Consider the following 13,456-nt stretch of genomic DNA (forward strand, 5'->3'; position numbering starts at 1 on the left):
ATAACATCGATTTTTGTGGGAGTCCATTATTTCATAGGTAAGTTGTTATATCTTGAAATAGTTTGTTTTATTGATACCCAGTTTGCATTTAGATAATCTAAGATGATGAATACACAAGCATTCCAAAGCCATTCATGTCCTAAAAGGGTGTTATTACCTCACAAAGATTCATGACTTGTGATGCAGATTAAATTATGTGTCATGTGGTTCTCATGAGTTGTGATGTAGATTAAATTACTTTTTTCTTCGCATTTGGTTCTCTTGAGGATTGGCTTCACATCCCTTTCAGATTTACCTATATTTTGCATTCTTTTAAGGTGGATATTCTCTTTTCTTTATTTAAAGATAGAAATGGTAGTATTTTTGCTCACAACTCTATAAATACTTCTATTTCACTTTATACTAAAGCCACCATTTGTAAAAATGTCATGATGCATATTCAAGTTTAAGTGAATAAAGTGGCTATTTGACCATTGGGGTAATGCCCCATGCACTTTAGCCAGAGTGCCTCCAATTAGTTCTGCCTCTTACAACCGATCTCCTTCCTAAGGCTGCTGACGTCAGTGTTTCTCTTCTCTATGCTCTCATTCACCAAGATCTAATGCCCCTCACTGCCACATTGGTGGCAAGGATGGTTGGGCTCAGTTATGCTTTACTTCTCCTCCACATGTAGGTATTTCATTTTGGTGGCCTTCAAGTGGTACAAGGCCATTTACTGGTGGTTGTAGTGGATGGCCTTCAACTAGCAGTGGTGGTGGGTGGTCAGATTCTTCTAAGAACTTCCCTTATATGGATCTAGCTATTTCTCTGAAATAGATTGAAGATAAAGAAGAGGGAAAGACAAATGCTTATAAGCGATGCTCCCTACCTGATGTCACCCTGGACCCTGCTAACGTATGGGGTAAGCAAAATGACAAGGACTCTCTTCTAGTTCCCTCTAGAATTTCTCTTGTTGCATAACTTGGTGCTCGTTTTATTCTACTCGAGATTCACTCTTATGCTTGCTATTTTGTTTAGTTGTTTCTTTGCTTTTAAGGCTTTGTCCATGTGACTCACTACTTTTTGGGCTCTACTCATATGACATGACCCTCTATAATTTTTAGATATGAATATTAGAATTTTAATCTAATATAGATACTCACATACTATTCATAAAAGTAAAAGTTATAATTAATATTAAATAAATATAATTTAAATAATATAATTTTAAAATAATATTGATTTAAAATTATAATAATTAAAAATCACCACAAATATTTTTATTACAATATTACTCACTACTATGTGACACTTGTTTAGATATTCAGAACATATTTATGTTCTGAATATCTGTTTTAAATAAAAGAATATTGAACGGAGAAATAGGAAAAATCAAATGATCTGGTATTGTTCGATTGCGTTTGCATTTCGATTTCTGTGGTAGTCCGTCATATGATAGGGAAGCTGAAATATAAAAAATCAAATGATCTGCTATTGTTCGATTGGGCTTGCATTTCGATTTCTGTGGGAGTCCATTATTTGATAGGTAAGCTGAAATAGGAAAAATCAAATGATCTGGTATCGTTCGATAGAAAAAATCAAATGATCTGTTATTGTTCGATTGGGTTTGCATTTCGATTTCTGTGGGAGTCCATTATTTGATAGGTAAGCTGAAATAGGAAAAATCAAATGATCTGGTATTGTTCGATAGTAAAAATCAAATGATCTGGTATTGTTCCATTGGGTTTGCATTTCGATTTCTGTGGGAGTCCGTTATTTGATAGGTAAGCTGTTATATCTTGAAATAGTCCGTTTTATTGATACGTGGTTTGCATTTAGAGAATCTAAGACGATGAATACACAAGCATTCCAAAGCCATTCATGTCCTGAAAGAGTGCTGTTACCACACACGGTAGACCTATCAAAGACTCGCGACTTGTGATGTAAATCAAACCAAGATCTAAATATTCCTTTCCTTGCAAGTAGCAACTTAGTAGTAATCAGAATACTTCCTAATATAGTATAAACAGGCATTATTTAACGCTCACTCATCTCCTTCACTCATACCTTAGGTCTCTTTCTCTAATTCATACTGAATCTTAGTTAGGCTCTAATTCTAATGAGATCAATGGCTCGACCAGGTCAAAATCTTCATGTGAAATTTTTTGTCTTGGTGGCCTTATATTTGATCATCATGGCCGTTGAAGCCCAGTTAATCACATCTCTGGAAGAAGTTTTGGCGTACAAAATTATGGTGCAGTGGGTGGTGGGTGATGTCCTCTAACAGTTTCTATCTTGAGTAACAGAAAGTTTACATGTTATTATTAAGGACTCCAAAATCTCGTCTTTTTAAAATTCTAATGGTTTTCAGGCGTTTACTCGTGCATGGAATGATGCTTGTAAAGCGTCGTCTGCAACTTTGAATGTAGCAGGTGGCAAGACTTTTCTGGTTAACAATCTATATTTCCAGGGACCGTGTCAGCCTGGTTTCACATTTCAGGTCTAAAATTTGAACATAATTCTAAAGGATTAAAAAACAATGGATTTAATACATCTAATTTTGTCGAAAAATTGTATAGTTCTATGCTATTTGTATTTGTAGTAATAATAGTAATCCTTCTTCAAAGTTTACCATACTCTAGATTAATTCTATGTTTGATCCTCATTCTGTAAATTTGTGCACTGATTCGAGAATATGGTAGTAGCTCAAGACAAATTTTTAATGTTTATTTTACTAGGTCGACGGAACTATTGATCCACCAGAAAATCCGAGCAGCTGGAAGCGCACATGGAACTATTGATCCACCAGAAAATCCGAGCAGCTGGAAGAGCACATATGTGTGGTGGTTGTTCGAGCATCTTCAACAATTTACATTGACAGGGAAGGGCACTATTGACGGAAAAGGAAGTAATTGATGGGGTAAACATAAAAGTAGACCAACGGTTAGTAACCATTTACACTGCTGAACTTCTCTCAGTGTTTCTAGTTTCTGATACAGAATATATGTAAAATTTTACCTAAACCTGCACAGTAAGGTTCTAGTTTTAATTTTCAAACAGATTATGCAGATGAATCAGGAAAACTTAATAAAACCTGTAAAAAGAGAGTTTTTTTTAAATTAGCTTACAATAAAGCAAGCAACAGCCCTCAAAACCTGTAAAAACTACTTACATGCGCTAAAATTATAGATGCATATCATATGACTTTCTTTTTTCCGTAGGCCATTCAATTCAATGATGTGAAAGGGAGTGCACTGAGTGGACTGAAGGTGAGAAACAGTCCTCAATTTCATGTCACATTGACAAATTGTGACAGTGTCCAGATCGTGGGTATTACCATTCAGGCACCAGAAAGCAGCCCAAACACTGATGGAATTGATACGTTCCAATCCACAAACATAGTCATAAAAGATTCCACTATTGGAACAGGTAAAGGAATGAGGAATGTGGCAAATATTATCATTTTCAGATTTAGTTTTAAATAAAACAGTTTGAATTTCAAAGGGTGAATTGTCTTACTGATAACTATTTTGGATCATATTTCATGATTCATTTTGACTATAAAATTACTCTATGATACATCAATGATGTTATTTGATTACAAGTTAAAAAACTGATAAAAGAAAATGGATGTGACTATTATAACTTAAAAAAAGAAAATGGATGTGACTATTATAACTAAAAAAATTCATATCATAGATTAATTATGATCTCAGATTTTTTCTTATATTCTTAAATATAGTATTAAATAGCAGAGATTATATGTGAATAGAGAAATATGAGTACATGGAAGTTTGATGACTGCAGGAGATGACTGTGTGGGGATAGGTGATGGGTCTTCAAATATTAACATCAATGATATCACATGCGGTCCAGGCCATGGAATAAGGCGATTAACCCTCTAAACAAACACAAATACCTTAACAGCTAATAATAATTTATGTCTGTCTAAATATGTTATGCATTAGAAATTATTTATATTATTTGTATAATTTTGCAGCATTGGAAGCCTTGGAAGAGGAAACACGAAAGCATATGTCCATTCGATTCACGTGAACGGCGCCAAGTTGACATTAACAACGAATGGATTAAGAATCAAGACATGGCCGGTGATAGAGTCGGGAGCTTTTTCGGCGCGCAGGTCTGAGCGGGAGCGACAAGTAGACTGTGGAGGAGGCCTCCCTCCTCCACATGGTTTGATTCTTCTCTCCCCTGTTTTATCTTCCTGGCTTGTTTTTCTTTTTATGGTTTCGCTTTCTGTGCTGTCTCTGTGTTGCATTTATTTCTTAGGCGTCTTCCGTAGTCTCTTTCTTGTGCGATCTGCTCTTGGTCTTTAATGGAGTCTGGATGTGACGGTGCATTCACTGCACTGTCCCAACCTAACCCTATTTCCCCACTACTGGATCATTCCAGTATGCCTTCCAATAAACCTTCATTTAGAGATATTATATCTAGGGCTTCCCTGGCTATCTCTGACGATGCGAAGTTCCTGGCAACCAGCGGCGATGGAGGTGGTCGTTCAGAAGGTAAGGATTCTAGTGATGACCCTGAGTCTATCCTTATCTTGCCTAATGATTCTTTGGTTCACGAAATTACATTAGAAAAAAATAGACTTAAAGAGACTTCTATTTTCTTTGCTTCTGTTGATATTGATAAATGTCCTCCACGCAAATTCATGGATGATTGGTTTCATAACTACTAGAGCTTAAAGCTTGGTTTTTGGATTTGCTTTTGTAGGCAAATTCAGAAAGGATTGTTTGTTATCTTTTTAAATAGCCATGATATGCAGGTTGAGGTTCTCAAAAAACAATATTGGGCGGTCGGTAAGACTTCCTTCCGTGCCCTTGGGTGTTCTCCTGAAGCTATTAGTGAGGAGGTCTTGGCTTTGTCATGCCCTAGATGGGTTCTTCTTAAAATCATTTTGCCTTTCTTATGGCACTTCATTCCCCATATAGTTGAACCAATTGGTAAGGTCATTAGGATGGATGACACTCCAGACTCATCCCCCATCTTGATGATCATGTGCTAATTTCCTTGAAACCTGGGATTGACATCTCTAAAGCGCTTAACCTTAGCATAGGTGGAGAAATCTACTCATGTCCTTTTGAAATCCTTGGAGGTTTACACGCTTGCTTCCTCTATAGGAAGGAAGGTCGCCTTCGCAAAGATTGCCCCATCATTAAAAGGAAGAAATTTGTTAAAGAACCACGTGTTGATAACCCGAGTCCCTGTGTTCCTTTGAATACTGCTCATGTGGTCTCCTCTGTTGAACTTGTCCCTACTGAAGCTAACAATAAAACTTTTGACAATAATCCTACCATTGATGTGAGCAACTCTAGCAAGCCCACTCCTTGCCCTGATTTTGGTTGTTTTAATGTGGACCCCCCTCACTACTCCCCAATTGAGCAAGCCCTCAAGAAACTGGAAAGCGATCAAGGGGATGATTTCTAGCTAGTCTCATGTAAGTCAAAGAAGCGTAGAAGAAAAAATGCACAACAACTTGCCTTGGAAAAAACCAACTTTGTTAAAACTCTGGAATAGGGTAAGAATAAAAAATCTGATGCCCTCTTAGACCATGGTATGGTCACCCAATCCTCTACTATTAAATCTGGCTCCAAGTTGATTGTTAAATCCATTGTTAAATCCTTTGAGAACCCAGATCGGATGCATGGTGATTCCAATATTCGAGGAGTCCCAAAGAGGCCTCTAGTTACTCTTGGCACTCTTGAACACAGTGGTAAAATGATTGGGGTTCTATGTGGCCCCTCCCCCCATATTGAAACCAGTGTGCATTCGGCCTTGGTTCCAATTCCTAGTATACTTAACAAAATTGGTGATGATTCAGTTATCCATGTTATTCCTACTAAATGCGATGATAGTAGTCTCTTTTCACAAGTTCCCTGCACTGTGAATGAGGAATGTCATTCTCACCCGAATAATGAGTTGAAACTACATTATGTTGAGTCACATATGGATCTCGACTCTGATAGGGATGATCTTGATCTCCCCGACTCCAATGTTAAAAGTAGGGGATGACCATTGGGATCCAAAAACAAGGGGCCCCTGCACAAGAAAAACAATAAGGAGCTAAATTGTTCTCCTGTCCAATCTAGTAGCCCGAAGGCTACTAAAGACTCCTAACTCTCATTGATCATGAAGGTTGTTTCTTGGAGCATTAGAGATCTGGAAGCTCCAGATAGGAAACATGTTATCAAAATATTTTTAAATAATATTAAAAATATTGATTTCCTCATGCTTCAAGAGCTTAAATCAACCAATTTCACCCTTCAAGTTAATCTGGATTTTATTTGGAAAGATTCTGCTAAAATTTGCTTGGACCACCCCAGAGGTAGAGGGGGTGTTGGACTTCTTTTTAATCAAAAATGGGAGAAGCACCTTATTCAGAAAGGCATTTCCTCGTGTAAGAGGGTTGTTTGGGCCATTTTCAGTATTGACAACTCTTCTTTCGGGGTTTGTGTTGTCTATGCTTCCAATGACTATAAGGAATGATATGAGTTGTGGAACTACCTTTCCTCCTTGAATGATATACCGTGGATTATAGGGGGAGATTTTAACATGATTGAGAACCAAGAGGATAAAGTTGGTGGGAACCCTTTTGAGTGGAAAGGCCCTAAGAAGATCTAGTGGGATAGGTTTAAACATCAGAAAAACTTGTTTGACCCTCTAGTGGGTAGTAAAGGTGTTTATAGTGGTATCTAGTTCACCTAGTGTAACCTTCAGAAAGGTGATTCTTGGATTTACTCTAGACTTGACCATTTTTATGCTAAAAAGGATTTTTTCTCTTTTGTGCCGGATGAGAGAGGTAAGTTTGTTGGTTTCTGGCCTGTTACTCTCTCAGATCATCGCCCTATTATTTCTAATTTTAAAATCCCCAACTCCTCGACCTGTACCTCTATTTGTAACTCTAGGTTCCTCCTTAACGTTGCCTTGCTTAAAGATCCTGTGGTGCTTGCTGCCACCAACATGATTAGACTTCTTAATAATTAGAACATGAACCTCCCCTCCCTTCTTAGTAAATGGAACTATAATGTTTCTTCTTGAAAAAAACTTTTTCAAACTGTTGGGCCGGAAAAGGCTAAGGATTATAGATTTGTTGAGAAATCTCTTACTTGTCATCTTCTTAAGTTTGAGGAAGAATGTCAGTTTTCCCCTAGTAATAGTGGGCTAAATGCACAAAGTTGGGTTCCAATCCCGCGGAAGTCCACGGGTTGGGAAAAGAACTCGCTAGAAATGGGTGTTCGATTTTTACAAATCGGGCACCCGTTTTACTTCGGGTGCTTGAGCCATTCAAAAATAGGCGCGCGAAGCTAAACGGTCTCCCATTTCTTGAATGTATTTGTTTATTTTTTTAAAACCATTTTCTATTATTTTCACTGTTTCAAAAATGGGTAAATGTTTCAGAGGAGCACGGCTACCCATTTTTTTCATCCCAGGTGACCCCCCACACCATTTTTACCTCCTTCCAGGTATGTAGTTTTATTTTTTATATTCTATTTTATTTATTTATATTATTCTTCATAAAAAAATGTTAATTTATTGTTATTATTTTTCATAAAAAAAATGTTAATTTATTGTTATTTTTTAATTTTAGCATTTTGAAGTTTTAAAAATGTTTTTTATTTTATTTTATTTCATGTTTAAAATAGTTTTTAATTTTTAAATATGGCAAAAAACATGAATAGTAAAACTTGTAGGAAAAAAAAAACAAAAAAAAACGTAAATTAACAATAAACATTAGACACAAAAAACAGACAAGAAACCCTGAACAGGAAAATGAACAGTAAACCCTAAATAGAAAAACACAAACAATAAATCCTATAAAATAAACAAACAAAAAACCTAGATTTAAATCAATAATAAACCCCCCTTCTCTCTCTCACACACACGTACATGTTACCATCTCTGTCATTATGCTCTCTCTCTCTCTCTCTCTCAATCTCTCATTATCCCCTCTCTCTCACACACACATATTACCCCCTCTCTTTCCCTCTCTCTCTCTCTCTCACACATTACCCCCCTCTCTCTCTTCAACATGTTACCCTCTCTCTATCATTACCTACTCTCTATCTCTCAAATTATCTATTCACTCTCTAACCCGTTGTATCTCAAATTACCTACTCTCTCCCTCTCTCTCTATTTTAATCATGCGTAAAAGTTTGAATGTTTAAATTGAAATTTCTAAATGTTGTATTTAATTACATGATTCTTTTTTAAAAGTTAGATTTTTTATTTATGTTTTGATGTTTAATTTATGTTTAAATTGAACTTTAAAATGATAATGAATATGAATGTGATTTTTTGTGTGTGTGAAAAATAGGGTTCTTAAATTTGATAACACTCTAACTATCACTATTAATCCTCACTACTTCCTAACTTAGCCCAATCTCTAAAGATATACTATATATTTACAAACATTATAGCATGTCATATACTTTGACTTAATAGTGGAAAGAGAAACCACAACCTGTCACCTACTCATTCAACTAATTGCACCACCACATAGACTAAATACATAGTCAATGTTAGACTTCCTAATGTCAACATCCCATATCCAATTTGAGTTTGCAAGTCCCTATATTTTTAATAACATGTGGAACAATCCTACTAATAAAATTTCTTCTTTCCAAACTTTGCGCTTTGAAAACATGGTTGTTCAAAACATGGTTTTTTTCTTCTTCTTTTAGATTATTCCATGAATCACCAATCATTTTAGTGATCTCCCTATCCTTTCCAAGACACAATGCTTTCAATTGTTTATACTGCTTAGCAAAGAAAAAATTGTAGCCATTCCTATTTTGCTTTGAAAACATGGTTGTTGAAAGCATTTTTTCTAAATTTGAGTCATTGAGATGCTAGATATTAAATTCCAACCTAGAGGTAGTATGTCCATAGAGTCCAATGGCTACCAAAGTGATAGATTTCCACTAAATGTTAGCTCTTATTGAAGTAACATTAAGTGTTGTTAAAGTGTCATAAAAAGTTGTCAAAGATTCAACTTGTCATCAAAGTGACATTATTGGTGAAGTATCCCAATTGTTTCTAAAATGACATTATTATACTAAATTTCAACTACTCCTAAAGTCCACCTTCTACCAATGTAGCAATGTGCATCTACAGATGTTTTTGAACTTAAAAAATATTACACTAAATGTAAAAGTATGCCTCAATGAGAAATATAATGTCATGTGGAAAGAATCTCTATATTTAATCATCCATGTATCCTCAAATATATGCATTCCAAATATATAACAATTATGTCACTATTGTCATCCTAATAGTTTATTGAATCTAAATCATCATTTTATTCATTATTGTAATATTTTTCTTGCATTTATTTTTATGTGGATTTTCTTGACATAATTATAAAGCTTAACATAGGATTTATTGAGAGACTTAGATTTCACTTTAGATTTGGAGCTTTGTCCAATTTCTTATTTTTTCTCTTTGCTTTATCCTTTTATCTTCCTCTAATAACCAATGCCTCCTTTAAAAAAAATAGTTTTTTTTTTTGTTTTAATTCCTCGAAGAGTAGAGAACCTACTATTTATTCAAGCTTCAACTTAGTGTAGTACTACTAGTTGCGATCACTAAATCATCCCATGATTCTAGCAAAGAACACAACAAAGTAGTACATGTATTGACAAGTTCATAGATATAACTTATGACTTTAATGAATTTAGTTAAAATCAAAAGAGAGTAGTTGAATCGATTCCTATCAAGTTGAAAATATAAAGTGGTAGCCTAATTGACGATAATGGTTAAATATTGCAAGGGTACTAAATTGTAATTCCATGGAAGTTACCTTCTTTGAAAAGATGAACTACACAACGCTACCATTAAACTATGATTAGAAGCCTCTCATGACAAGATGGTTAAATTTTATGGGTCCCAAAGTACAACTATCATAGGTATTGTAATCATCCATCTCTCTATAACAAACATACAAATGCACCATGATGGCCCAAAATGCCAACTAAAAAAAATCTTAATCGAGAATGAGCCCTCAGTGGAATCTAGAGGAGATGATTATTCATTATCTAAATTAGTCTAGTCATTTTATTTATTATCTATTCTCTCTCTATGGAGTCATTTTATTCATTATCTATTCTCACTCTCTCTCTCATGATTATTTTTATGATTTTGATGGAACTTATACTAGGGAAAGTGATGAAATCTGTGAGTAGCTATATGCCCCCCCCTGTTTCGACTTGCTTATTAGGGAGGTGAAATAGGGTAGCATGTTTACTTGAAACAAATTGTGTAAGGTAGTATTGATGAGGGATGTTCACTAAATAGGATTCATTAGAGACTTTTTGGAACATCCCGAGAGTAGGGGAAGGAAAATATGATTCCAACGCAACAAACGGCTCGAAAATCGCATCACACAAACCCAAGTTATGATAAAATGAATGGTAGAGGAAAATTAGGGTTTCAAAAAGCAAGAATAAACAAACGAGAGTATATACCTCGAAAGTGACACTTGTATTCATCACTTTGTCGATTTCAGAATACTATTCAGTGTAGCGGAGCCCACATAGCCATCATCATGCCTTCACGACGACCGGAGCGTCCCACGAGGGTTGAGATCCTGCACCAGGCCGTGATCGACGACGAGCCACTGGACGAGGTGAGTTGACTGAACGTTTGACTTTTGATTTTTTGCATGTTTGACTTTTTTGTGATCGTATGCGGGCCCTGAAGGCCGACCAGGGCCCACCCAGGGCACCATGGTCCCTATGGGGTGCCCTGGTCCCCCCAGGGCGCCATGGTCCCTGACAGGGGCGCCATGGTCCCTTCAGGGCGCCATGGTCCCCTCAGTTCGCCATGGTCCCTGACAGGGCGCCATGGTCCCTGACAAGACACTATGGTCCCCAATCAGGGCTTGGCGGGAGGTTTCAGGACTAGCACACGATGTTCGACAGTTTGCATTAGTGATTTTGATGATCGAGTACTGATTATGGTTATGTTTTTGTGTTGCAGGGCCTTCCGTACATGAGAGAGCATACAACGGGACATATTCTTCACAGTTTGCGAGATCAGATTCCGCGGCTTACTCAGTCAGAGAGAGACACACTGTCGATAGTGGGATTGTGGTATGTGATCCTCATACCGGCCATTCAGTTCCATCCTGCGATGTTGATGGCATTGATGGAGCGATGGGATCCTGACACATGCACTTTTCACCTTCTAGTAGGAGAGTTGACGGTCACACTCGAGGATGTGTACTGTATACTTCGCCTTCCTATCAGAGGAGCAATAGTCACATATGCGACCGATCGGTCAGCGGAGGATCATCAAAGAGAGCAGGTGTATTGCATAGGGAGAGTCATGCCGAGCGAGACGAGAGGTCGCATCATGGTCAGCTGGCTCTTACATCCTACAGGGGAGGTACCCCTTCTGAGACGCCTTATGATAGCCATCATAGCACTAGCCGTCTGCCCTAATGGGCAAGGCATGCACATGCATGGGGGTCTCACATGGTGTATCAGAGCGATGGAGAGACACAGGAGAGTGTATGCTTGGGGTCGGAGTATGCTTGCACATCTCTATCATGACCTTGAGGAGTATGTATTTGGACAGGGTTGCAGTTTGATGACATGCACACTTCTGCAGGTGTGGATTTTAGAGCACTTCACATGCACCAGGCCCATCGGCTTTCCGCTGAGTACAGCAAGTGAGCGACCTAGGGTGTTCGCTTATCCACTTACCAGCGAGTGGAGATTTGGAGATTTGTTATATTGGAGAGTGATTTTTGACAGAGTGACAGCCGAGGTGACAGTGTGGAGACCTTACCTACGGATGCACAGATGGGATGGGATGGAGAGATAGTTAGCATGCCTACAGAGGAACCGCCTACTGCGGGGATGATATGCACACATCATAGTCCCTTTCTACTTCGACCGAGTACGGAGGCAGTTCGGACTAGAGCAGTGTGTTCCAGCCGATGTGCCCATCTATACTCGACACTCACGGGTCCTTCCCAGACCTAGAGCAATAGCGAGACCGATGATAGATGACATCGAGACTACAGACTTAGAGGGATCTGATCAGGATGTAGTCACTGATTATTCTACAGAGCCTGGAGCACAGCGGAGGTACGTCTCATGGTTTATGAGATCATATCCAGGTCCTATCTTTCCACCAGATCATCCGACAGGCTATCCGGGCCCATGGAGACATGGAGACCAAGACGAGGACCAGGGATCCAGGTCAGAGGAGCTAGAGGAGGGAGAGGGTCATGAGGAGGCGGGAGATCCTGATCCACCTACAGGCGATCAGCCCAGTGCCGAGGAGGAGGAGGATATAGATAGAGACGAGGACGAGGGAGATGCAGGTGATGATGCAGATGAGGATGAGGATGAGGATGACGAGGAGGACGAGGAGGAGGAGGATAGAGATGATGAGGAGGAGTCGGATGCAGCTCCCCACCATTCAGGAGACGATACCATAGCTCTGGATCCACCTCTTATTCCCCAACAGGGGGAACATGAGGCGATACGGAGGCCTGTCCCTAGTACCGTCCAGCCTACACCCATCGTGGATAGATTATTCAAGCGAGGGGAGCCTAGCGGTTCCCAGGCACAGATACTACCATATCATGATCCCTACTGGCGCGAGGGAGATCCAGGTATAGTAAGTTTATATTGATTGATTGGCGTTTTGATGATATAGAATGGTAATAACAAAAATCTATTCTACTACCACAGCTAATGTGCAGGAATGGCGTTCCCTAATTCAGTAGGCAATGACAGATATTTCCACGATAGCACAGATCCCGAGTTCCTCACAGATTGCCTATAGGCCTTAGGGGAACGCGGGTCGGCATGAGGATTTATTTTTCCCATTCTGAGTACAGGTAGATATATGGAGGGAGAGAGAGAGAGTCCTATCAAAGGACCTCGAGCAGGTGTGACAGAGAGAGAGAGTCCTAGCAGAGGACCTCCAGCAGGCGCGGCGAGATCTAGCAGCGGCTCAGACCGAGGCTACCACCTATCGCGCGATCCTTATGGATAGGGATCGCAGGAGTTCCTCTCGGAGTCACTCACTATCTGTATCGCGCTACACACCCATGGGTCCACCTTCATGGCCAGATCAGGAGGGAGCGTCCAGTCGACACTCTCCAGCCACTAGCCCTAGGGATAGGAGATGATTTTATGATGTAGGAGAGGTCACATTTTTGGATGTATAGTGACCTATATTTGTATACGATCCACACATATATATATGTATATATACATGCTTCTCTTTTGTCTCAAATGTGTTATCTTTAATGCTTAAAACAATGTATGTTTTGTTTTGATTAAATCTAATACATCTGGTAAATGTACATGTACGTTCAGAATTTAATTTCCATGTGATTGATTTCTCAATGCTCCATGATTAAATTGATACATGTGTGACTTAATTAAATATTTAATCAAGTACAACATTGATGATAAGGAAGAAATATGCATTA

The 13,456-nt window shown here is 38.5% G+C and overlaps 1 protein-coding gene across 1 annotated transcript; it reads left to right on the forward strand.

Annotated features, from left to right (window-relative positions):
* The first annotated feature begins 2,107 nt into the window (after window positions 1-2,107).
* On the forward strand, window positions 2,108-4,316 carry LOC131070523 (polygalacturonase-like). Its single transcript, XM_058006088.1, has 7 exons — window positions 2,108-2,245; window positions 2,351-2,479; window positions 2,743-2,887; window positions 3,040-3,086; window positions 3,201-3,408; window positions 3,787-3,868; window positions 3,980-4,316. The coding sequence occupies exons 1-7, from the start codon at window positions 2,108-2,110 to the stop codon at window positions 4,314-4,316; spliced, it is 1,086 nt and encodes a 361-aa protein (XP_057862071.1).
* Window positions 4,317-13,456: the final 9,140 nt, after the last annotated feature.

Source organism: Cryptomeria japonica, unplaced genomic scaffold (assembly GCF_030272615.1).
Source record: "Cryptomeria japonica unplaced genomic scaffold, Sugi_1.0 HiC_scaffold_386, whole genome shotgun sequence".
Taxonomy (NCBI): domain Eukaryota; kingdom Viridiplantae; phylum Streptophyta; class Pinopsida; order Cupressales; family Cupressaceae; genus Cryptomeria; species Cryptomeria japonica.

Bases quoted from the DNA above. Each gene is read 5' to 3' on its own strand.
- LOC131070523 (XM_058006088.1), top strand. From the start codon at position 2,108: ATGGCTCGACCAGGTCAAAATCTTCATGTGAAATTTTTTGTCTTGGTG. The intron at 2,246-2,350 runs GTGGGTGATGTC...AATGGTTTTCAG, and splicing joins AAATTATGGTGCAGTGGGTG to GCGTTTACTCGTGCATGGAA. The intron at 2,480-2,742 runs GTCTAAAATTTG...TTGATCCACCAG, and splicing joins AGCCTGGTTTCACATTTCAG to AAAATCCGAGCAGCTGGAAG.